The sequence below is a fragment of the Lepus europaeus genome, chromosome 8 (genome assembly GCF_033115175.1).
Source record: "Lepus europaeus isolate LE1 chromosome 8, mLepTim1.pri, whole genome shotgun sequence".
NCBI classification, from domain to species: Eukaryota; Metazoa; Chordata; class Mammalia; order Lagomorpha; family Leporidae; genus Lepus; species Lepus europaeus.
Window position 1 is genome coordinate 86,510,236 of NC_084834.1, and position 25,548 is coordinate 86,535,783.

General features: G+C 36.1%; 1 protein-coding gene across 1 annotated transcript in view; it reads right to left on the minus strand.

The window, feature by feature from the left end:
- CCSER1 (coiled-coil serine rich protein 1) overlaps nucleotides 1-25,548 on the minus strand; it is a 1,228,673-nt gene that overhangs the window by 486,484 nt on the left and 716,641 nt on the right. Inside the window, exon 9 of the mRNA XM_062199158.1 lies at nucleotides 9,802-9,846. Within this exon, the coding sequence (XP_062055142.1) occupies nucleotides 9,802-9,846 (45 nt within the window). The remainder of the gene's footprint in view (nucleotides 1-9,801; nucleotides 9,847-25,548) is intronic.

Genomic DNA, 25,548 nt, shown 5'->3' on the forward strand with positions numbered 1-25,548 from the left:
AATTTCAGAACCAGGCCAATCATAGTTGAAATGTCTGGCCCAGCACTGAGTCATGGAAATCCTGGCTATTGTCTTTTTCTGCCATATAGCTTCCATACTCGTAATGCTTCTCTTTATACCATGTGTCTTAATGCCATCATTTTGTCTCTAATAGAATAAAGCTGTCCAGAGGCTGGGTTTCCAGCCTATCACTTTGGATGACATGACTAGCCCTCCAGATGATGTAAGGCAATATTTTCCAAGGCCATCCTCAATACGATAGGACAGACAAAAAGATTAGAATACCTATCCTATAAGCAACTCTATACCTACATGCTAGCTTCAATGGACCTTAACTTACGCTAGCACCAATAAAATTATGGGTACTTCAGGGGAAATGTTAAGGAAGCTAGGTAGATTTTAGTCTATGTGTGTAAGAGGGGCAGAAGAAAATGAGAGGTTTTTTGTGGATTTTGTAAGTGGAATAAAGAAAATGTAGAAGCAAGCCTTGGAAGCACACCAGCATTTACATACCAAAAATGTTGCTGTTGCTTGATAACCCTGTCAGAAAGATCCCAGCCTTCTCCTGGGGAAGCTTAAAAGAATCCTACAAACCCAGATTTTAGAGGGCTATTAGGTCCATTACAATATACTGGAAAGGAAGGATTTGGAGAATTCCATGCCCAGGAAACCCACCACCCATAGGTATCCCAGAAAGGGATGGGCAAGGGGAAAGAGGGACCATACCCACATCTATAAAAACTCCAGTCTCAATACACATAGGGATCTAGGTCCTTCACCAAAATGCCCAACTGGTCTGTCAGGTGTACTTTCTTTGTTACCTGTCTAAATCGGACTTGGTGCTCAATGCTTTCCTGAGATGTTTGGTCTTCCAGTTTATTCCTCTTCGATCAACTTTGCTACCTCACTACCACTAAAAAAGTCAAAGGATTAATAGACAATAATGGAACGAATCAGAAGTGTTTGTCTTCTTTTGGGATGACTTGGAAAGGAGACAGGATGTGAACAGAAAACAGACATCATGTCAAATTATCATCCTCCTCCAAGAAGGGTAACAAAGAGATGGAAAGAGATTTGGGGATCTACTGCCATGTCAAGAGAAGGAAAGACAGCAAAGTTCTCCAGAGTAGATGAGTAGTGTGTTCTTAACTTTCAGTTGATAGTAATCACTTATATAGTCAGCAAACATGGAAATGTAAAATGTAGATTGTTTATGTGGGGCATTACTTGATCTATGTGAGAGTATAACTGCAAATAGAAATGAAATTCCTTGGTAAGTAATGGACAAGTACTACAATAATGAAATTTTAATTTTTTTCTGTATGTTTTGAGGTGTCAATTGACTTCTATTTATAGGGAAGAAGAGAGTCATGAGGGTTCTCATTTATATATGAATAAATACTTGTCTAGTGAAAGCAGGTTGAATTGGTACAACCATCTGGAGTAGTATTTTCCTTTTTATAACTGACATACTCAAAGGGTAATAAATAATTGTATAACTGGTTGCATACACAAATAAGAATAAAGCAAAACAAAAACATCCTATAAGTTTAACTCTATACTTTCAAATAGAAATATAAAGAAGTGAATAAACACAATTTATTTCGGCCAGCTCAAATGAAAAAATTTCTGGTTTAACTGATTTTGACAACAGTATTTTCTCTGCAAAATCAGAAATCTAAATGTATATTGATAAGAAAGTCCTTCTATTTTCATACATCCTAGCCCTTATTTCTTTGCAAAATCCATTGTAAAATTATGAATCCTTATTAATTTCCATTTTAAAAAGATTCATATACAGGCCAGCGATGCGGCTCACTAGGCTAATCCTCCACCTGCGGTGCCATACTCCGGGTTCTAGTCCCGGTTGGGGGTGCCAGTTCTGTCCCAGTTGCTCCTCTTCCAGTCCAGCTCTGTGCTGTGGCTCAGGAAGGCAGTGGAGGATGGCCCAAGTGCTTGGACCCTGCACCTGCATGGGAGACCAGGAAGAAGCACCTCGCTGCTGGCTTCAGATCCATGCAGCGCACAGGCCGTGACAGCCGTTTGGGGGGGTGAACCAACGGAAGGAAGACCTTTCTCTCTTTCTTTCTCTCTTACTGTCTGACTCCGCCTGTCCAAAAAAAAAAAAAAAAAAAAAAAAGATTCATATACAAGCAAAACATGTTGCATTTCAGAACCTGAAGCCATTAATCTCCATTAATTTTACTTTGTGTGAAGATTTCTTTCTTTGGCTCACTTACTTTCATTTTGTCTGGAGGTACAGAGTTTGTCAAGCCCTCAACCTAGTAATAGCTAGATGGGAAGTTGCCCAAGCAAAATGTTCATATCTTTTTACCCGGATAGATCAAACTCCTGCTTACTTTATAGTTTCACTCATTGACATATGCCTCTAATTAGTGTAATTCTACCACCTACAATATGACATTGCTGGCACTGCTGAGGAATGCTGTTAGAATATGATGGACTTCTTGTTTGATAGAACTGACAGAGTTCAAACTATTGCTTAAACCTATGTAACTTTTTGTGTGGCTCATTGTGCCTGTGTGTGCATGTTGTGTGTGTGTGTGACAGAGAGAAAGAGAGAGAGCGAGAGAGAGCGAAAGAGCACAAGAGAGATAAAAAGCAGTTTCACGTATTTAGTGCTTTTTATCTTTCCACAGTGATGATTTCATGTCTGTAACAATCTGGCTCCCTTTCACTTGTTTCCCTTCCTGTCTTTTACAGCTTCTCTTGGGAAATATTGTTCTGTCACTGTGTGCATACTTAGATAATCAAACATTTCTGAAAGAAGAGAAAAAGTTCAAACTTTGTGCACTTCTTCTGATTTTTTTTCTCATTTGACATACTGTTAAGACTGTGATCTTTTTTGACTGTAATACTAAGATTAGCTCAGTTTTGCATAATCAGCAGGTTTACTTTGGGTGGTTTCTAGGAATGGTAATGGTCTATAAGTACAGAAGAGATCTTTAAAATCCAAGTTGAAAATCACATAGAAAATATGGAGGATGTAAAAAACAGCCCCTAAGACCTAGTACTCTTAGACCCTGCTTTCTGTAAAAGCATTATTTTAAGTGAGAAATAAAAACATTTTGTACCCATATATAATATTAAAAATGGTATTAGGGATCATTTATAGTAAATGATAATTTCCAGATAGATTTTATTGGATAATTTATAATTTATCATCTCAGAATTGATGTAGAATGCAAAATAATTTAAGATACAGACATGGCATAACATATCATTGATTCTTATGGTGTAGACTAGCCCCTGCAGACAAAAAAATATTCCCAATAACATCATTACCTAACTTTCTCTGATAGAGGAAAGATGAAGGGAAGTAGATATGGTAGAAATAATAACAATAATAATAATAATAATAGTAATGACATTTATTGAGTACTTTCTATATGACTGGCCCTACTCAAAAAGTGTTATACATATTAATTCACTTTATCCTTTCAACAACCTTTTGAAACAGGAACAATTATTATAGTATTTTAAAGTATAATTCTTTCAATTAATTATTGATTTATAAGAACACAGATCTTTCACTTCCTTTATTACCTGTCGGTTCCAGTAAGGAAAAATAATTAGGTATATTTTAGCTTTTACTGAGTTCTTAAAAGGTCTCAAATTCATACTGTAAATCAGCTCCATCTTAGTAGCAAATTCTAGGCACTGAACCATGGAAAATTTCTAGTTACAAAGGAAGAGTTATCTTTGTCTAAGCCTTTATAACTTAAAGAAGAATATAATATTAGCTAATATATAATTCAAAGAAACCTGAGGTTATAAAAGAGTCTTAACTACAAAACTCTAAAGAAACCAAGAATGGAATAACCACAGTTGAACCAAAGTAGAAACTCCAAAATACTATATTCTGAATATTACACAAAAAAACATGCAAATGGAGGCAAGTTTTATCACAAAATTATTAAAGATAACTGGTATTCATGATTGTTTCATGCAGGAGATTTTTAGTTAACACACAAAACTTTAAAATGTGAATAGTTATCTTCTATAATTTCAGAATTATATAAAATATTAGACCTTAGGAGAACAATAGCACATCAACACTTCTTGTTCTTATTTCTAAGAACAGCGCATTCTTCAATTTGAGTTCTATTCTTAGAAGTCACATACTTTTATACGTTCATGCCTTCAAAACTAATTTTATCCGGTGGTATGTTGGATGTGGGAAAAGTAGGAGTGAATGGTCCTATCTTAAGTAATAACTATGTCCTAAAATATGTGCTTAATAATTCTAAGAAATTTATAAACAGAAACAGAAATTAATAGTGACGTTTACTCTATTCCACTTGAAATTATTTCCATGATGCTATGCTAGATTTACAAATTATTTTAAAAATCAGAATGTAATTTAGTTTATTCTTGAATTCTTCCCTTTTAGAGTCCAGATATAAAAGTGGCTTTCAACTTCAAATATAAATAAATAACTTGTCCATGTGTGAACAATGAAAAATCTATACAAGGCTATTGGCAAAGGCACAAAATCCATTATGAGAATAAAATATTTTTGCTAGAATATTATACACTAAATTATATTTTACATGAATAAAAATCTTGGATCACTATTTCATGTAACTGATCTACAGAAATATAAATAGACTCAGAAAATAGTATTAACCAATCAAGCACTTCAAGCAAATAAAGAAATAAATATATCTGTAATGATTTTTGGTCATATTTCTAAAGAATGCTTCTGGAAATCATCAAAAGTGCTCATTTTTAAAATCTATTTTTTTACATATTTACAACCCATTTCCTAAGGATATAATATTAATCTCATCTTCAAATTTCAGGTGAAGAACATTATCTCTATTATTTTGTTCATTATCTTGGGATATCTGAGCTCTGCAAACATGTAAAAGATATCTTTTATCATTACAAATTTGCATTTTTTTACCTAGCCTCTAACTTCCAATAATAGTCAGAATCCAAAAATTCCAATAAACATTGGCTCTCACATTATCACATTAAGTAGAATTTTTAGACTAAATTATTAATCCTTATTTAGACATTGGATCATAATAATTAGTTCTATTAATTATAGTATTACAAAAATTAAAGGAAGAAAAAGGAAGGGTGGAGGGATTGAATAAGAGGGAGCCAGGAAGAGATGGATGGTTATCTTCTTAGAATTCTATCTATGAAATATATAAAACCTGTTCCCTTTATATTAATAAAAATTTTAAAATAAAATAAAATTGAAGCAGTTACACTTTTTAACAATAATAAATAGTTCTTTTGATCCATGATATAAAGTCACACATTTTGTGCTCTTAGACCTGTGATATATTGAGAACACTGACAGCTGAGCATTTTTCAGGTAATGTGGAATCAGAGACAATCTGTTATTCAAATTAGTGTATAGACATATACAAACTCACATCTGTCTTTAACAATTAAACAAATCAGTATTTTATACTATTTAAAATAAAATAAAAATATTTTTTATTTAAAAAAAAATAAAACCACAGCTTTCCATGCTGGCTCCTCATACCAGAGTGCCAGTGGAATTCTTGCTGCTCTACTTCCTGTCCAGCTTCCTGATAATGTGCCTGGGAAAGCTGCAGAAGATAGCTCCAGTACTTGGGTCCCTGCCACCAATGTGGGAGATCTGCTTGGAGTTATTGGCTTCTGGCTTCAGACTGACCCAGACATGCCTCTATTCGGGGAGTCAATCAGCAGATGGAAAATTAATCAGTCAAAATTTTTCTCTCTCTCTCTACCATTCTCTCTACCTTCTCAGTCATTCTTCCTTTGAAATAAACAAATAAATACATATAAAAAAGTGTACTGATAATAACTTGGTTGAATCCACATTTAACAATAAAACTCTCTATGGGAGATTGGAAATCCATTGAAATGTAACAATTCATCCATTTTTCTTACACAATGAATTTTCTCTGAGGTTTTTTTTTTGTTGTTGTTGTTGTTGTTGTTTGTGAGCAGAAAAATTCCACAGGAGGTAGGAGTTTTGTTTTCAGTCCCTTGGAAATGTCTGTTAAATAATCACATATTGTATAGTGTTCCTCTAATTTCCCTTTTCAAACAAGCTTTATATTATCTATTTTGATCAGCACCCTCAATGTATACACATATTATGCACATATAAATATGCAAAATTACTAACATACCTAGAGTTTTTAATATTACTAATTTCTATTTTCAAATATTTCACAATAATATAAGCAATTTAGGTGGTATCTATATCAATTTCCTTCAGAAAAGTAATTTGCATTTTAATCATTTTATATTTTTATAAAGCATGTGGTATTTAAATATGGCCTTCATGTCTTGCAATTAGCTTTTTAATAGTATTCACCATTTAGCTAAATAGCATAGTACTGCCTGCTTCAGTTTCGTATGCACACTCTTAACAGTTGTCATTACCTCAGTAAGTAAACAGAATAATTTAAATGACACTTCTTAAATCTTATGAGTATTTGATAACAGGCCCTTAGTATTACATCCATCAAAACCTTTTGGGAATATCTGTCATCTGAATTAAGACAAAATAATTCATCTAAAGAAGCAATCTGTGTCATTAAAACATTATCAATCATAATAGCCTTTCAATGAGAAATTCTAAGAGTCTGGAGTAAGAGTTTTCTAAGGCTCAGCCCAACTTCCAAAGTGACCACTGCAGCTGAGGGGATGGTCAAGTAGGGTCAGCAACATTGCAGGCAGAACTGTAAATTTCTTGTTAGAGATGCCCCCTGCCTTTACCTGGCCAGCTCTCCTCCCAGGCCAGCTAAGTCATGAAAGTCAACAGAGTGCCTTCCCCTAGGAGGTTCACACCTCCCTTAGGATGTACCCCATGTGAAGAGATAGATAGGTCTGGGCCTCTTAACTTACAAGGCCTAAAGCCCACCAGATTATTATCAAGCCCCTTCTGTCAGGTTCTATTTGCCTCTCAATCAGAAAACTTAATTGTAGCTTAGACAGCACCTTTCTTAGCTCCTCTAATAATGACTCTGTCCTTATTTCTAGACCCTGTCTAGTGTACTTGGGCCTCATTCCTTTGTAATCATAACCTCTACTCTACCTCCAATGGCTCTACTCCCAACCTGTGTGTACTGATGGTCCTCTTCCCCACTTAATGCTGTAGAATTGTTCAAACCTGGTAAATGCCACTCTTAGGATCATTGGTTACTATCCTCACTCTGTCTTTTATGACCTTGTCTACATATGATCAGAGTCGGTAAACTTGGAAGGCTTCCATAGCCTTGGCAACTCATGATGACAGCCTAGGATGGTTACTGGTGCCATAAACTAGAGTGTCAATTTGTTGGGTCAAAAACAGGAGCCACTGTGCACTTGCTCCTCATGTGGGATCTCTGTCCTTAATGTGCTGTACATTGTGATTTAATGCTATAACTAGTACTCAAACAGTATGTTTCACTTTGTGTTTCTATGTGGGTGCAAACTGTTGGAATCTTTATACTAAATTGATCTTCTATATATAAAGAGAATTGAAAATGAATCTTGATGCAAATGGAAGGGGAGAGGGAGCGGGAGAGGGGAGGGTTGCGGGTGGGAGGGAAGTTATGGGAGGGGGAAGCCATTGTAATCCATAAGCTGTACACTGGAAATTTATATTCATTAAATAAAAGTTTAAAAAAAAAGAGTTTTCTAAGGCATACATTTCAATTTAACAGAGTCAGAAATACATTGTACATCTTTGTAGTACATACATAGAATAGAACAGAGCAAATGGGAATCAGTGAGATACAGGTCACATTTCTTAAGCAAGAGAAAACACAGAGCTCTTAATATAGTAATGCACTCTTTGTTTACAGATCATCTACCACTGAGACTTGATAGAATATTCCACCACATTATCTCATACTTCCCTGAAGTTCCTCACCATAAAATATATTAGGATTCATAGTCACAGGGAAAGCTAAAATAAGTAGTTCAACTGAACAGAACAATGGCTAAGTAACCCAATGGTATCCCAGAAGAAGTAATGCAGTCGTTAGATTTTATCAGTCCACATGTACTTTCTATCCATAGATTGGAAGTATTCTGAGAACACATTATTAGATTAGCTTAATTTGCAAATTGAAACTTCTTCACAATCATCCCACTAAAATCAGGGAGAGAGAACAAATAAAACTTGCATCTCTATTCATATGAATACATTAAATTATAAGTCATTAATAATTTGATATGCTCACACATAAAATGGTTTATAGAAAAATGTATATTTCCTAAATGTAAAACACATTGTCTACTATCCCTTTCCCATAACTGCATTTATAATTTAAAAAAAGACCAGATGAAATGAGAAACTAAGCAAAAAAATTTAAGCAGCTTTTTTCAATACTAAAGTGCGTTAGTGCTTTTTTCCAATAACATGAACATTTACAAAATTTTAACAAAATAAAAAATTTTGGCACAATTTGGCAACACTATTGTATGATATGTGAACTTAAAATCTCTATCTTTTGACACACAGTTCAAGCAGAAGTGGGAAGCTAAGTAACTCCAAACTGTGTATCTTTAAAGCAATGGATTAAACTGTAAGGTTCCTGATCACACGTGACCTTCCATTTAAGAGGTAATGCATTTAGTTCTTCCTCTAAGTAGACCGATATTGGTCATGTTTAAAAGACCCTGAGGTGTTCCTTATGGAGTATATATACCCCTCCCCAACCACACTGATGGCCTTTTGCCTTATTACCTTGCTCTCCTACAACATAAAAAATATTTATAGGTTTATCTTTATTTCACCCTTTGCTGACGTGAGCCACTGCTCTGTGTCCTGCAAAATGGAGAGTTCTTTCATGACAAGTTTTCCAGTAACTGGAATGTCAAATACTAAACACACACCACTGGAAATTAAAACAACAAGGAAAGTGGACAAACACCACTTCCTGAACAGACCAGAAATCTGTCTGAATCAGGAGAAGCCACAAACAGGGAAGGGAGTAAGATTTATTTTCTCATTTTTGAAGACAAAATGCCTTCACATTTGCCCAAAATATGTTACATAAATATCATTAAAAATGAATCACTTTTTGTGCAACAAGAAAGTATTGATTTCTTGAATTAAACATTCCAGCCTCCCCTTACCTTCCAGCAACCTGGAGCACAAAGTACAACCTTTAACGTTTAGCATGGAGAGAATTTTAATCAGTGATAAGTCTTCACTTTGAAACAGAACCAGAAGATACTAATGTGCATAATGTATGTGATATGGTATTGGGTTTGCTGTCATTACAAGTTTCCTTTTTTATAAAGCATCTGGTGCAAGCAATACATTAAAGAAATTAGAGAAGTTCTAACACTGCTAGCCATGCCACAGCAATTTCACATTACCTAAGAATGTGTCCCAGCCTGGGAGAGTAAGCAAATGGCTTTTGATAGGAGAGTGAAGGATCCCAAATGTCATAGCACTGTTAGAATTTTTTTGTTGTTGTTGTTAATTTCTCAGTAAATCGTTTTAAATATTGCACAGTAACATTGGCTGTAAAAGGCTTTTCTGGCCCTCTGGGGGGCCCTGAAGCTGTATAAATCCATTTTAACAAACATACTGCTTGCCTAGCCAGATAAACACTATTTTTTTTCAGCTTTAGAGGAATAAGTGTTAACAATAAATTCATGCAGACATATGTAAAACGTGCTTTGGCCAGAGTAAAGGGAATCTAAGATCATAAAATGCCCTTCAGTACATCCTCCTCCTCATCAACACAGAAAATCAGCATCACCACGTCATTGTAACCATGTTCTCTTCTGTCTCACCTCTCCCACATTAAACCTTCTTACCTCTCTCCCTCCTTGTACTGCCTCCAGTCTTTTCAAGTTTAAACCCTGAAAGAGAAAAAAATGCTATCATTGGCTGGAATTAGCTAATAATCAGTATTAATGGAATGATTTTGAAGAAAATAATTCATTTAACAAAGATCTGCATATGTGTATCTCACACAGATATTTGTATATATATACATATATATACATATATATATACATATATATGCACACATGTAGACTAAGTCTTAAAAAGTGTTAACAATGCATTTTTTGCTAAACTCTAGGGTCATAAGTCAAAATAAAATGTAATGCATATACTTTAAACAAGGATTGACAACTCTTTAATGAAACCAAAATCTGAAAGATGTTGTTTAAACTTGATGCAGTATGTATATTATATGCTGTGATGACCTTATCCCACCTGGCATATCTTGGGGCCAAACACTACACCTAATTAATAAAAGTGGCAGAAGTCCTGCCAGAGCTGGTAATCAGCTAGAAAACATCAGGATTTCATTTCTTAAATATTCAGGATTAATCCCAACAAGGTTTTTTCTATCATCATAACTGCATTTCACACCAGAAGGAGAGAAGCTTCTTTGATTCACTATTAAACATTATGCTTCACTAAAAGGAAGAAAACTTAATCTTTTTCTTAGCAAGCAAATTGCAAAATGTGCTTGTGACATAAAAAACAAAGAGAAATCTATCCATCCATCCATCCATCTACCCATCATCTTTTTATCTATCAAATATTTCTTTCTATTCATCAATCATCTATCAATTTTCACATGCCATTTAGAAATAAATAAATTTAATAAATTTAATAAAAGCAAGCAATATAATTTAAGACCAATTTACCCCCTCTCTAAACCTAATGAAGGCTTCAATTCCTGTTATTTCCCCTATGGTACCTTTGTATATTGGGGAAAGAGGTATGAACTGCAATAAAACGTGACAACGTGATGTTATAGTACTTAGTTCTTGTTTTTTTGTTTTTTTTTTTTTTTTTTTACCTTTCTTACCACCTATTCTTGTCCCCTTGCTCTCTCCCTCCTTCCATTCTTTTAAATTATTTTATAGCACACACTCATTCAATATTTACTATGGGTAAATTTAGAAGATACTTGACTGGGAACACAAAAAGAATGAGTCTTTGGGAGAACAATCTCACATGTATAAAATTTTCTTTAAGTATTACTTTTATGATTCATTTATTTATTTTAAAAGTCAAAGTTACAGACAGAAGGAGAGAGATGAATAGAAATCTTCCATCTGCTGGTTTACTCCTTGGATGGCCACAATGGTCAGCCATGGGCCAGGCTGAAGCCAGAAGCCAGGAGCCTCACCCAGGTCTCCCACATGGGTTGCAGGGGCCCAAACACTTTGGTCATTGTCTGTTGCTTTCCCGGGCCATTAGCAGGGAGCTGGATTGGAAGTGGAGCAGCCAGAACACAAGCTGGTGCCCATAAGGGATGCTGGCATTGCAAATGGTGCTTTTACACTCTATGCTACAACAGGCGTCCCTCTGGGCTTTTCTCAAAGGGATGGAAACCAATAGAGAAGAGTACTGATGAAGAAAGCCTGTGAGCACCCTCAGAGGCTAAGGAGGGAAGGCAAAAAGAGAAGAGTGTGCACCAAGATGTGACATACTCTAAACACCTGCTATACAAAAGGTGGTTTCTGGATTAACAGCACAGCTTCACCTGGGAATGCATGAGACAAGCAGATTCTCAGATTCCAAACCCAGATGGATGGGACAGCAAAATGCATTTTAGCAAAAGTTCCCATTAACTAATGTGCACTAAAGTTTGGGAAGCCTTGTTCCAAGAGGGCAGGAAAAGTAAGTGGCTTAGCTGGCATACATTGTAAGCTGGGCAAAAAGGAACAGCGGAAATACAAACCTGAAAAACTGGCCAAATTATGAGTTTTTTTGAAAGGAATTACACAAGTTGTTTTAGCTTATGCTTACTTTGTTAACTGTTTTTGAAAACTGGAGGTTAAAAAATTATATATCAAAACAGACAAAAATATGGACTCAGATAGTCTTAAAATGTAGTCCATATCTGCATTTCATTTTCTCCTTTTTTAAAATAGAAATACTACCAGGAAAAAATTGGAAAGAATACAGATACATTTTGGGATTTATCTTCATCACAAATAATTTTTCATTTCTCTCTCCCTCTTCCCCTGGCTCTCTGTAACTCTGCTTTTCAAATAAATCAATGTTTTTGAGATCCTTTTTAAAAAAGTTTTATTTATTTATTTGAAAGAGAGAAAGAGAGAGAGAGAGAGGTCTTCCATCTGATGGTTCACTCCCCAGTTGGCTACAATGGCCAGAGCTGAGCTGATCCGAAGCCAGGAGCTAGGAGCTTCTTCAGGGTGTCCCACGTGGAGACCCTGATAATGGCCCAAGATGACTTGGGCCATCTTCTACTGCTTTCCCAGGCCATAATAGAGGGCTGGATCAGAAGTGGAGCAGCCGGGACTTGAACCAGCGTCTATATGGGATGCTGGCAATTTACCCGCTACGCCACAGCGCCGACTCCATAAATCAATCTTTAAAAAAATATGGGGGCTGGCTTGGCGGAGCGGGTAAAGCTGCTGCCTGTGATGCTGACACCAAATATGGGTGCCAGTTCATGTCCTGGCTGCTCTTCTTCTAATCCAGCTCCCTGCTAATGGCCAGGGAAAAGCAGCAAGACGGTCCAACTGTCTCGGCTACTGCCACCCACATGGGCGACTCAGATACAGCTACTGGATTCTGGCTTTGGAGTGGCTCAGTCTTGGCTCTTGTGGCCATCTGAGGAGTGAACTAGCAGAGGAAAGATCTCTCTCTCCCTCTCACTTTGTAACTCTTTCAAATAAATAAAGCTTAAAAAAAAAACTCAAACATTTTTTCAAATGTCTCCTTGGAAAACACAAATTTAACAATTTTTTACATTGCCATTTCAAAATTTTTTTCTTACCATTTAATTAATATAAAGGATATTAATATAAATGAAATTAATATAAAGGAAACATATTTCATGTATTTCATATATATAGTTTTAAATGCATAATGATAGTCACACCCACCTGCCCTCCCTCCCTTTCTCCGATCTGCCCTCCTCCTGCCTTTCTTTTTTCTTTTAATTTTTACATTGACATACTTTCATTTTACTTTATAATTACAAGCTTAACCCTCCACAAAATAAACAATTCAACGAGCAGTAAATAGAGAGACCACTGTTCTTCAGGAGCATAGACAAGTGTTATAAACAGTAATCAAATCTCAAAATGTCAGTTTCACTCAGATACACTATATTTTTGTATTCTATATATCAGTCGCCACAAATCAGAGAAAACACATCATGTTTGTGTTTTTGAGACTGACTTATTTCACTAAGCATAATGGTCTCCAATTGCATCCTTTTGGTTGTGAAAGAAAAGATTTCATTCTTTTTTATGGCTGAGTGGCATTCCATTGTGCATGTACACCACAATTTCTTTATCATCAGTTGATGGACATCTGGGTTGATTCAATACCTTAGCTACTGTGAAATGCTGATATAAAAATAGAATATTTCTCCATTTCTGATGAAAATTTGAATGGCACATTATCAATGTATTTGTATTGTCACCAACACATTTGGTATAAAAAAGTGCCCTTTAAGAAAGATATGCTAGACTTTATATTTCTATCTTTATAGTTTGAAATATAAGAAAATATTATTTCTCTTGTGTTAAAGAGCACATTGGAAATATAATAGCTACTAAGTTTTGCATAGTCATTAAAAAATTTATAGGATAATTCTTTTTAGTGAGAGCATTTATGCTTTACAGTTTTTAAGAATTGCCTTAAAGATACATCTCTCTACATATAAAACTCATTTATTCAATTGTTTAGAGAAAATACATGAACACAAATGTTAACTATGGCTTTTATTTCTTTTTTTTTAAGATTTTTTTTATTTGTTTATTTGACAGGTAGAGTTTCACAGTGAGAGAGAGAGAGACAGAGAGAAAGGTCTTCCCTCCGCTGGTTCACTCCCCAAATGGCCGCCACGGCCCGCGTACTGCGCTGATCCGAAGCCAGGAGCCAGGTGCTTCTCCTGGTCTCCCATGCGGGTGCAGGGCCCAAGCACTTGGGCCATCCTCCACTGCCTTCCTGGGCCACAGCAGAGAGCTGGACTGGAAGAGGAGCAACCAGGACTAGAACCTGGTGCCCACATGGGATGCCGGCGCCGCAGGCGGAGAACCATCCAAGTGAACCATGTCACCGGCCCCGGCTTTTATTTCTAAAAATAAACATTACTATACTACTCAAGAAAAATTTTGAGAATCAAGGTGGCAAACTTTTTATTCTTGTAAATAAACAGAAGTTTGATTTTTATTATATGTCTGTCTACATACACAAAAGACATTGTTAAGAGCCTAATATCATAAAAAAGGGGAATAAGAACAAAACACTAAAATATTTAGCTTCAACCTGAAAGTTTGGGCTAAAAATATACTCTGAAGTGATATTCATGCTTTTAATGTTAGAAGAGTTTAATGGGGAACTTTTGAAGTCAGACTGATGTGAGTTTAAATCTCTAGTTAACCACTTTCTTCAATGTGCTTGCCAATAAATTTAACAACCTTTCAACATTATCATTTGTTCTTGAAAAACGAAAATATAGTAACTATCTCTTGTAGTTGTCAGGAAGACTAAATGATATAATACATGTATAATGCTTTTTCTTCTTGTCTTGTTCCTCATCTTATTATTATTTATCACTATGGTACCCATGTCTAAATATGCATAATTTAAATTAAAAATATGTTTATTATTTTGAAAAATGAAAATTTTCTAGAGAATCCTTATAGCCAATAAACTGAAAATATTCACATTGACTAAAGAAATAATGATTTTTTTCACATATTTTCTGATTTGATACAACTTTTTTTTGAGGTAACTATTCTCTTCATAATAAATGGGGGTTATGAGAATTGGCCATTATTACTTCAGTTTTTCTGTTTACTTTTCCTACCATCTAATTCTGGAACTCAAGTTCAATGTGAAATGGGTAATTATCCCACATATCACTAGCACTGTTCACTTTAATTAAGTCTTTCTTTTCTCTTGGTATCTCATTTTACATATTTTCTATTGGTAACAGCTTGCAGTTAATTGACATTTTCTTCCACAGTGTCTAATCTTCTGTTATTCACATAAAGGCTCACGGAAACTGTTTCCCAGGTTTCTAGAGATCTTTCTCTATATAGTTTGTTCCTCTCTGGTAATCTGTCCCACATATTCTAGCTCCCTTGCAGTTTGTATACTCAGATCTCTGTCCCCTCAACTAAAAAAAATAATAGCCATGCCAGCAGTTACTGCTTGGGATGCATATATCTCATCCCAAAATACAAGTTTATAGTGCTGCCTCCTCTGCTTCCTTTGCAGTTTCCTGCTAATGTACACCTTGGGAGGCAACAGGTACTTGGTGCCTGCCACCTATTTGGAAACCACTTTACCTGACCCAGCCCTAGTTATTGCAGGCATTTAGGGAGAGAACCAGTATATGGAGCATTCTCTCTCTCTTTCTCTCTCTCCTTTTTTTTTTTTTTTTTTTTTTTTTTTTTTTTTTTTTTGACAGGCAAAGTGGATAGTGAGAGAGAGAGAGACAGAGAGAAAGGTCTTCCTTTTTGCCTTTGGTTCACCCTCCAATGACCGCTGTGGCCGGCGCATCGTGCTGATCTGAAGCCAGGAGCCAGGTGCTTCTCCTGGTCTCCCATGGGGTGCAGGGCCCAAGCACTTGGGCCATCCTCCACTGCACTCCTGGGCCACAGCAGAGAGCTGGCCTGGAAGAGGGGCAACTGGGATAGAATCCGGCACCCTGACAGGGACTAGAACCCGGTGTGCTGGCGCCGCAAGGCGGAGAATTAGCCTGTTAAGCCACGGTGCCGGCCTTCTCTCTCTCTCCTTTTAAAAAATTAAATTTAATTTAAAAAACCCTTAATGGTCATGAAATTCTCTTTGGGCTGTTTCTTCCTTAACCATGGCCCAAAAGTTGTTTCCCTTTTCTCAGAGATTCTAACACTCCCCTAATGGTTTTTAATGTCTAAAAAGTATTACATTTAGTTTATTATTTTCAGACAAGAAAACTGAAGCCCACAAAATGTAAATTTTGATATCTGAATGCTACATCTAGTAAGTACAATAGTAAAAATCCAATATTCCAAGACTCTAGAGACCAAGTTAATTTTCTGATCCGTAGTCAGTTTTTAAAAATGCTTATCAGTTAGAATGTTTATTGTGCTACATACTTTTGAATATATGTTTATTATAACATGAAAGTCATGCATGATGCATTAATCATCTTTCCTCAAGGCAACACAGCAATAAAGAGCAGTTGTTTATCAGGATGTAGCAAAAACAAGACAGAGAGAGAGAGAGAGAGAGAGAGAGAAGGGGAGAGAAAGGAAGAGGGAAGGGAAGGGGAGGGGAGCAAGTACATCTACATTCTTGGAACATGGTTGGGCTAGAGGGTTAGCTGGCCAGGGTGGCTATATTTATAAACCATGTAATAAGTTTGGTCATCATTTAGCCACTGATTATTGAAAAAAATCTTCACTTTGTAAAGCTGAGGTAGGGCATGTGATGGCAAGAATTTGGGAGCCACAGTGACAAAAGAGTAACACTCTAACAGAATTACACATATAGCAATAGTATCTTAAACAAAATTGCGATTTAAAGAAGTTGAAGGAGTCAAGGTACACTGAGATCCACTAAGGACTATTGAGGCATGATTTAGGGGATGATAAATCATAACTTGTTACATGAACATGTCCAAATCCTAGAGGAAATGTGAGTTGGAAGTTGGAAGTTTATCTGGCTCAAATGGGGAGTGCTGTTAAGGGAAGTGTCAACTGTGCCTGGCAGCCTCCACTAGGAAAACTGCAGCAATCTTGATTTTTCCTGAATCTTACTGATAACGACTTGGTCATTTTGCTTTGAAAGTTCAGACTGTAATATGACCCCTGATGGACCAAGCAATAACATGTAAGACACAGGATCTTTTCAAAAGAAATATTAAAATCCAGCAACCCAAATCTTTCATGTGTTCACTTACAAATACACCATGCAATGAAAAATTCTTTGCATTTTTAGGTTTTGTTTAATTTCCCTTTACATATTGAAATTATTCATAAAGAAATGAGTAAGTTTGAATCCTATCCACTGAGAAAACTTGATATTCAGAAAGCCATGAAGTAAAACAGAAACAGTCAAATTTCCTATGTATTTATAAATATGAAGCATATTGATCCAAAATTAACATAAGATTTACTAAATTTTAATTGATTTAAAGTCCCCTTCATTATTCTCCAGCAGTAAATTTATCAACATGTCTTGAGAGCAAATCAAACCTAAAATACTCTGGGGGTGATGTCTGGGCAAACTACATTTGTCTAACTGTACATATTTTCTCACTTGAGAGTATAAACTCTGCATTTATCAAAATTAATCACTTGAGACTAAACTAAAATGTTGTAAATTGTAGGTAGGGAAAATTACCCTAAAGCAAACATTCTGCAGTGTGCTAAATTAAGATGGCTTAGTAAAGCATTAAGGAGAAAAAACTATTAACTGAAAACAGAATTCCCTATGAAATCTTACACTGACAACTGTGTGAATATCCCCAAGATCATTTCTCTCTAAGGCATCGATAGAGGAGAAAGATGTTCACTTTCTAATGATTACAAGTGCTTGCAAAATTGTCATAGTGTCATAAAGATTTCTCCTGCTTCCCTGTAAACAAAAAGTCAGATATACACTATCCAATGCTTTTAGAGTTGGTTGATTGATTTTGCCCTTATATAAAAATATACAGTGGAGAGACGGAATAGATATTTCACTTCCATCACTACAGAGGTTTCATTGTGATAATTCTTCACATGTAAAGAGTAATCATGACTTAAATGGATAATATCACAATTATTTTTTAAAGACTTCAGATAACAGTGTGACATTTACATTTAGTCTCAGCCATGGATGTACAGGAGAGAGGCAGAAGTAACTTTAAATGGCTTGTAGATATTTAACCTCTCCATTAAACAGATAAGGAGGCTTGCATCCAGAGAACTTAAGTGATGGTTTTCAGACTCAAATTCTAGTTACTGCGTCCCAAATCCAGAATTATCTTTGTTTAACCAAACTGTTTTAGTAGTTCTATGATATATCATTGTCTTAAATGCTGTATAACTTTTGGATCCATCCTTAACCATTTTGTGTGCCAGGTTCCACAGATGGAAAATTGAAACAACATGTAGGATAAATGAGAAACTTTATATACAGCACAGCACAGTACCCATAGACTGATTCATATTAGTAGTTTAAGATGTTCGTTCTTCTTGGTGTAATCCAAATTAAAGATTCATTACTACTACAATTATTTTTTAAAACTGACTTTTTTTAGTGGTCTGTGTGAAGTAAGCATTGTTCCTAGTGTTCTATCTGGATTAATTTAATTCCTAGAATAACCTTATTACATGTTATAACAAAATAGTTCTCCCACATTGGGCTGAAATGAAAATGATCTTGCAGTTGTTCTGCTCCATTTGATTTTGAACAGATTTCTTTAGATAACATAAGACTTGGTGCCTTATTTGTTCTTCCTATTGTGAGTTTCATTTGGCAGCTATGGAAATGGCACAAAGGAATGACAGGAGTGTCTGTAAAACACTTCTGGCTTCCCTAATCCTCCCCAGCACAATTCTTTTCAGGCATAAAATACACTCTTGGAGAGCAGGATAATGTCTAACTCTCTAACAAGGACTTGGTTTACTTATCAAGAAAATGATGAGAATAAAAGGAAGAATATAGAGATATATAATCTGTATAGATCTTTAAAATCATTAGATTGTATATCTTACATCTAATATCTGTCCTTAGTTTTTATTTTAGGAAAGGGAGAACCTTACAGTTTCTTTGTATGCATCTTTCTGTCCTGAAAGGTTTCTCAGTGAAACTGATGAAATTACTCAAGAAGTTAAATTCCAACAAGGTTGAACACAGTGTGATATACAAACTGTTAGCCTTATTTAGCCTCTAAATTCTGTTTTTTTTCCCATTTCATATTTACTTATTCCTCTCTCAGTTTGCTGCACAGAATTTGGATTCATTGCCAACTCCCAATTAAAGTTCTGTTAACAATGTTCAGGTGTATGTAGATTACTAACCTTGCCTTATGTAAGACACATTTTGTAAATGCTAGTATTGAGATGTGTGACTAGTAATAGGTTTAGAGAATTGGCACAGAAACTCAGAGTTTCCAAGGCTGCTTAACCTACTTAAAAACTGTAAGAATCCACTATTATGTATAATGTCCAGTCTTTTTAAAGGTAATAAACAGTTAAAATATTCTTTATGATTTCTTTAGCTTTCTTTTAGTTATTTATTTAAATATATTTGCTAATACTCGGTTGAAATCATAAATCATAAAGAGATTTTGAAAGCAAATGGAGCTCATCAGGATTTGAAATCCATGCAGGCCAGCACCGTGGCTCAACAGGCTAATCCTCCACCTAGCAGCGCTGGCACACCGGGTTCTAGTCCCGGTTGGGGTGCCGGATCCTGTCCCGGTTGCCCCTCTTCCAGGCCAGCTCTCTGCTATGGCCCGGGAGGGCAATGGAGGATGGCCCAGGTGCTTGGGCCCTGCACCCCATGGGAGACCAGGAGGAAGCACCTGGCTCCTGGCTTCAGATCAGTGCTGTGCGCTGCCCACAGCACGCCAGCCGCAGCGGCCATTGGAGGGTGAACCAACGACAAAGGAAGACCTTTCTCTCTGTCTCTCTCTCACTGTCCAATCTGCCTGTCAAAAAAAAAAAAAAAAATCCATGCAACGGCAAAAAACAGTTAAACTTATCAAACTCTTTCTCATCTCTCTTCTAAGTTCATAACTCTAGTCATTTTTCCCTTCACTGAACGCAGGAAACTTTCAATAAGTCTTCATCTTCCTATCCAAAATAAATCTATGTCATTATTTTCAATCACCTAACTGGATCTTCACTGCTAAATTTGTCTTTTTTAAAATAGGAAATATTCACTTATTGTTTTAAATAATATTTCACAATCATATCATAGGATACTTCAAAATGCACACACAGGTATATAACAAAAATATTTGTAATTACTGAGTACAAGCTAGATGACAAGCACTTTTCAGTCTTTTATATGATTATTTTTTAATCTTCACATTTACACTATTGCAGGTGCCATTATTAATTCATGTTTTTGTCACTGGGAAATTGAGTCAAAGAGAAATTAACTTGCCAAGAAATGAAGCTCAAAGGAAGGATATAGAGTCTAGAGTATCTGATTACAGACCTCCTTCCACAAGCACTACACATACTACCTCCAAAAGAAACTTAGTGTAAATTTTAATATGTGTTAGATGAAAATATGAGTTAAAATAAGTGTGTTTGAAAAATAAATGTTTTTTACCGGCGCTGCGGCTCACTAGGCTAATTCTCCGCCTACGGCGCCGGCACTCCGGGTTCTAGTCCCAGTCGGGGAGTCAAATCTGCCCCAGTTGCTCCTCTTCCAGTCCAGCTCTGTGCTGTGGCTCAGGAAGGCAGTGGAGGATGACCCAAGTGCTTGGGCCCTGTACCTGCGTGGGAGACCAGGAGGAAGCACCTGGCTTCATATTGGTGCCGCAAGCCGGCCGTGCCGGCCATTTGGGGGGTGAACCAACGGAAGGAAGACCTTTCTCTCTGTCTCTCACTCTCATTATCTAACTCTGCCTGTCAAATAAATAAATGTTTCAGGGGGCTGATGTTGCTGTGTAGTGGGTAAAGTCGCTGCTTATGAACTGGCATCACATACGGCTGCCAGTTCCTGTCACGGCTGCTCCATTTCAATTCTGCTCCCTACTAATGGCCTGGGGAAAGCTTGACCCCTGCCACCCATTTGGCAGACGGATGAAACTCCTGGTTCCTGTCTTCAGCCTGGCCAGCAGGGTAGCCTTTTGGGGAGTAAACCAGTAGATGGAGGACCTCTCTCTCTCCCTCTCTCTCTCCCTCTCTATGTAACTCTTTCAAAAATAAATGAATAAATTTCAAATAAAGACAAGATTCAATCATTAAATGATTCAGGTTAATTCTAGGATTATATTAATATTCAAGGAATCAACCCATACCATGTCACTTTTACATATTCAAGAAGTAAATGTCAGGTAAATCATTGGTTTTGAGTACATTTAGGATTTTGAAATAACTGTGAAAAAAAAACATTAAAGTAAATGACATTGGATTCCAGAGTCCCTGATTCCTTGGAAAGAAATGTGAAATTCAATTGAAATATTTCCTGAGGCAGACAAAGATTAAAAGAAAATTAATGTTACTGTATGGGCACAAATAACGTTTCAGAGAGTTTGTCTGTGATTATCGTTGCTCTAGGCTAACAAAAATATTAAACTAGTATAACACTTACATGCCTCTAGTTCCCTAGCAGTTCTCATCTTAGTACACTCTCTAAGTTAAATTCCTTCTGCTCCAGGGACTTGGGTCCTCATATTTTATGAGGTTTGATACAGTAAAGTTCATCACGCTCCTGGATTATTTCTAGTGTTTCTGATGTTCATAGCCTGGTGCTGATTTCTGAAGAAACTTCCTGCCCATTTCAGATATGAAACCAGTCAGCAACACGGAATTTCTACTAATGCTTAATGTGACATTATTTCTGACAGTTCCTAATTGTTAATCTAAATCTTAAATAGCATGTTAAAGACAAAGTTTTAGGAAACAAGTAACCCTAAACACTGTCAGTGGCAGGCACAGGGCTTCAGCATTCAGAGTGGTAAGCAGTCTGTAATTTAAACAAGCATAGCACCATACATGTAGCAAGTGACACTATATAAAGCAATTATCTTGCTATTTAAAAAACAATTCCTTTATGATGCTAAGTTTATTGAATCAGTCTATCCAGCAAGTTGCTTTTCATATTCTTACCATGGTTAATAAAAAGAGAGAATATGCTAAAAAATATAGTTCATGAGAGAGAATCAATAGCTAGGATACAGTTGTTTACCTATTAAGCGATCTATTTTAATCACCTCAGACCTTATGTCTTTCTATATCTCATGCCTTTCCATGACAGTTTTCTGGCCCTCTTGATAATTTTTAACATGCCAGGCATTTGTTCAGTCCAGCTTTAAGAATGGATGTTTATTCTGCCTGAAACTCATTCATTCTGCATAGGCTACTCCCACAACTTTCTAATTGCTACTTATCTCTGAGTTTCTCAAGGAGATCCCCTGTTATCACTTTATTGTACTATAGATGACTGCCTGATTCACATCTAGGCACATAGGAAATCTGTTAACATATTGTATAAATGTATTATTATTTTGAATTATCCACATATCTATATTATATCTATATTAGAATATAAGTGTCACAAAAACAAGGATCTTGTTTTTCTGTTTTCTAAGTTATCCCATTTTCCAAAAGAGTGCTTAGTGCATGTTAGTTGTTAAATATGTAGTTAAATGTCTGTAGAATGATCAGAATTTTCACTTTTCTAAATTACCCATTTATCTAAAGATTTCTACCAAAGCTCCCCTATATTAATTTATACCTGTAAGTAAAACAATTTGTGTTGGATTTAAAGATTCACTACATAGAATAAATTCATTCATTCTTATTAAAGTTAAATCACCAAACATAACATTTCATTGTTAATATTGAGATTCAATATTTTTGATGGCATTATAATCTGTTTAGAACACAGAAAAAAGTATTCCATCATGTTTTCTGTGCAATACCTGAACAAAGATCAATGTCAGAGATTTCATTAAAAATTACTGAATCGGGGCCGGCACTAAGGCACAGTGAGATAAGCTTTTGCCTGCCCAGCTGGCATCCCCTATGGGCACCGGCTTGAGCCCTGGCTCCTCCACTTCCGATCCAGCTCCCTGGTAATAGGCCTGCGAAAGCAATGGAGGATGGCCCAAGTCCTTGGGTCCCTGCACCCACATGAAGACCCAGAAGCAGCTTCTGGCTTCCATGTGGCCCAGCCCTAGTCGTGGCCATCTGGGTTGTGAATCAGTGAATGGAAGATGTCTCTCCCTCTTCCCACCCCTCTCTGTTTAACTGTAGCTTTCAAATAAATCAAATAAAAATCTTTTAAAACAATTAATGAACCAGATTATTCCTTAGATCATATTCCTTGATTAGATGGTGTCCCCTTTCTACCAAGATGAAAATGAAGCTCCTAGCATCTGGCTCCCAACTTCAGGCTGGCCTAGCCTGGACTGTTGGGGACATTTGGGGGAGTGAATCAGCAAATAGAAAACCTCTCTCTCATTCTGTCTGCCTGTCTCTCTCTCTATCATACACACACATGCACACACAATTGCTAACTTTCAAAATAAATAAATCTTGAAAAGATAATAATTTTCCCTCAATGCTTCTAAGAGCTGTCCAAAATGTTAAACAAATAACCAGTGCCAGTATAAGAGCATATTATTTAACTACTGCTATGGAGACTGTATATTTTTAACAATTATTACCTTGTAAATTAGCATAGCTCTCAGTATATCCATTTAAAGTTCCAACTTTTAAATGCAGTATCCATAACTATACATTGTCTCAGCAACTCTACTGAAGACTCAATATTAAACAAATAAATCAGATTGTGTCAGAATCCACTGCAGGAGATCTTACTTTATTAAATGTGTTTATTTCTGTCATTATTAATTTCTAAGAACAGCAAAACACAACAGAAAAATAAATGTGTAGTCTCAGACTACAAGTCAGAAAATGCACCATGGCTTAAATTTTCATCTGACAGATCAATGTCCCAAAATGAAATTTAATGCTCTCTCAAACACAAAGACCCACCTGAAAACAAAATAACCATTTTCATTTTCCTAGAGTATCTATTCTGACTTAACTCTATTTACATCAGAATTTCTAGAAACTGAATCCCTCTAGGAAATTCATGAACATTAAGAAAAGGATATTACAACTAATTGAATTATTTTAATTCTTCCAATATAACATAGCATCTTTAAAAAGTCTGTTGATGCTTGAAATACATAATTTTATATCATTAGATTTCCATTCAAAGTAGTACCTTCATTTCTTATGCTAAGAGGGAGCTAGTTAAATAAATTTCACAGTTACATTTGGCAAGAATTAGCCAGGATGTACCAGTGGGGAAGACAGGTTTTTGAAATTAAATCTGTATATTACCTCCAATGATAGAGTTCTCTGACTCAACCAACTTGAAAGTGCGCCTATACCTACATGGAAAAGTTGGGTGTTACTCCTCATAAAATGGTCACCCAATCATAGATTGTAGGTCTAGAGTTACTTTCTATGGCTCAGAACTGATTAGAAAGGTATTATTTAGTTCTACAGATTTCAAATCACTTTGTAGCTTTTCCAACAAGGAGCAGGGTAAACCTATAAGAAACATGGAGCCTCCTTAGGGGAGTCCCTTCTTTTGTTCCACCAGCACCAAGGGTGCAATTCACCTTAAAGAAGACCAAGTCATAGTCTTACACAGCATCGTCTGAGTGAACAGATCTACCCTGTATCTGCTCATCACTTTTTCAGGCCAGGAGCCTGCTCCTTTATTTTCTGATTTATTCCTGTGAAAAGTATTTTGATTGCCTACTGAGGGCTAGGGCCTTTCCTATGTACTGGGTCAAGTCAGACCAGGTCTTTCCCATGCTGCCACATTGAGATTTTGTACACTGTGCCCTCTCATGTAAAGGCGTGTATAGACTGTTAACATTAAAACTTTGGAACTTGTTTAGTCCATCCTCCTTATTTCATTTGTGAGGAAATGAGGCCTAGAGATAAGGAATATGACTTCAGAAGACTATGTGGAGGGTGGTGAGGCCCATGGTAACTAGGATGCCAGTGTCTGTCCTACTTCTCCACATAGGCAAAAGGCTCATTGCCTGTTTAAATCTGCTTATAAAATGCTCCTTTCTCCTTACTCCTTCACTATGCTCTGGTTATTTTTTTATTGGGACGTGGTGACCTGTTTGAGAGAGTTACACTTTTCAGTTTGCCCTTTTCTGAGTCACCTTCAATTTCAAGTTTTTTAATTGTTGTCTGACACCATAGGAGCAATCTTGGCTGCAAAGGAGGCCAGGTGAATCCCCAAGGTTTACTGCTCTGTGCTTCATTTCTCTTCTGTTGCTAACTGTGAGACCATTTGGCATCAGTTGACTCAGAGCCTTAAGATAATTAGCTTTTCCTCAGAATGGCATGGATTTTAAGGAGGAAAATATGCAACATTTGTTTTAAAACCCAAATCTATCATTTGTGGAATGTGACCCATTTTGGTGACTCTGATATTTTTGAAAACAGCTTAAATAATGCCCCCAATAAAGTGATCTCCTTGTGTCTTGTTTTCAAATTATTTCCAGACCATCCTTAGCACAGCTTGTTCCAATTGAAGGGAATAAAACACACACACACACACACACAAATGAATTACTACAAATTAGGTATAAAATACAAAGAGAATATTAATTAAAGTGCATGAATGTTTGATATAGCACTGATTCACTTATATAATTTTATTTTATTTTATAGATATAAGTACATATTGCATTTAACATTTACAATAAACTATACATACTGAATCTACCTTTGTTTTTCTAACATTATAGTTCTGTCATATTAATGTTGGAAAATATTCAAATATGAACTAGAAAATTATTATTACAAGTTTTTAGGTATGATTGTGTGGATAATTCTACACATTCAAATATTTAT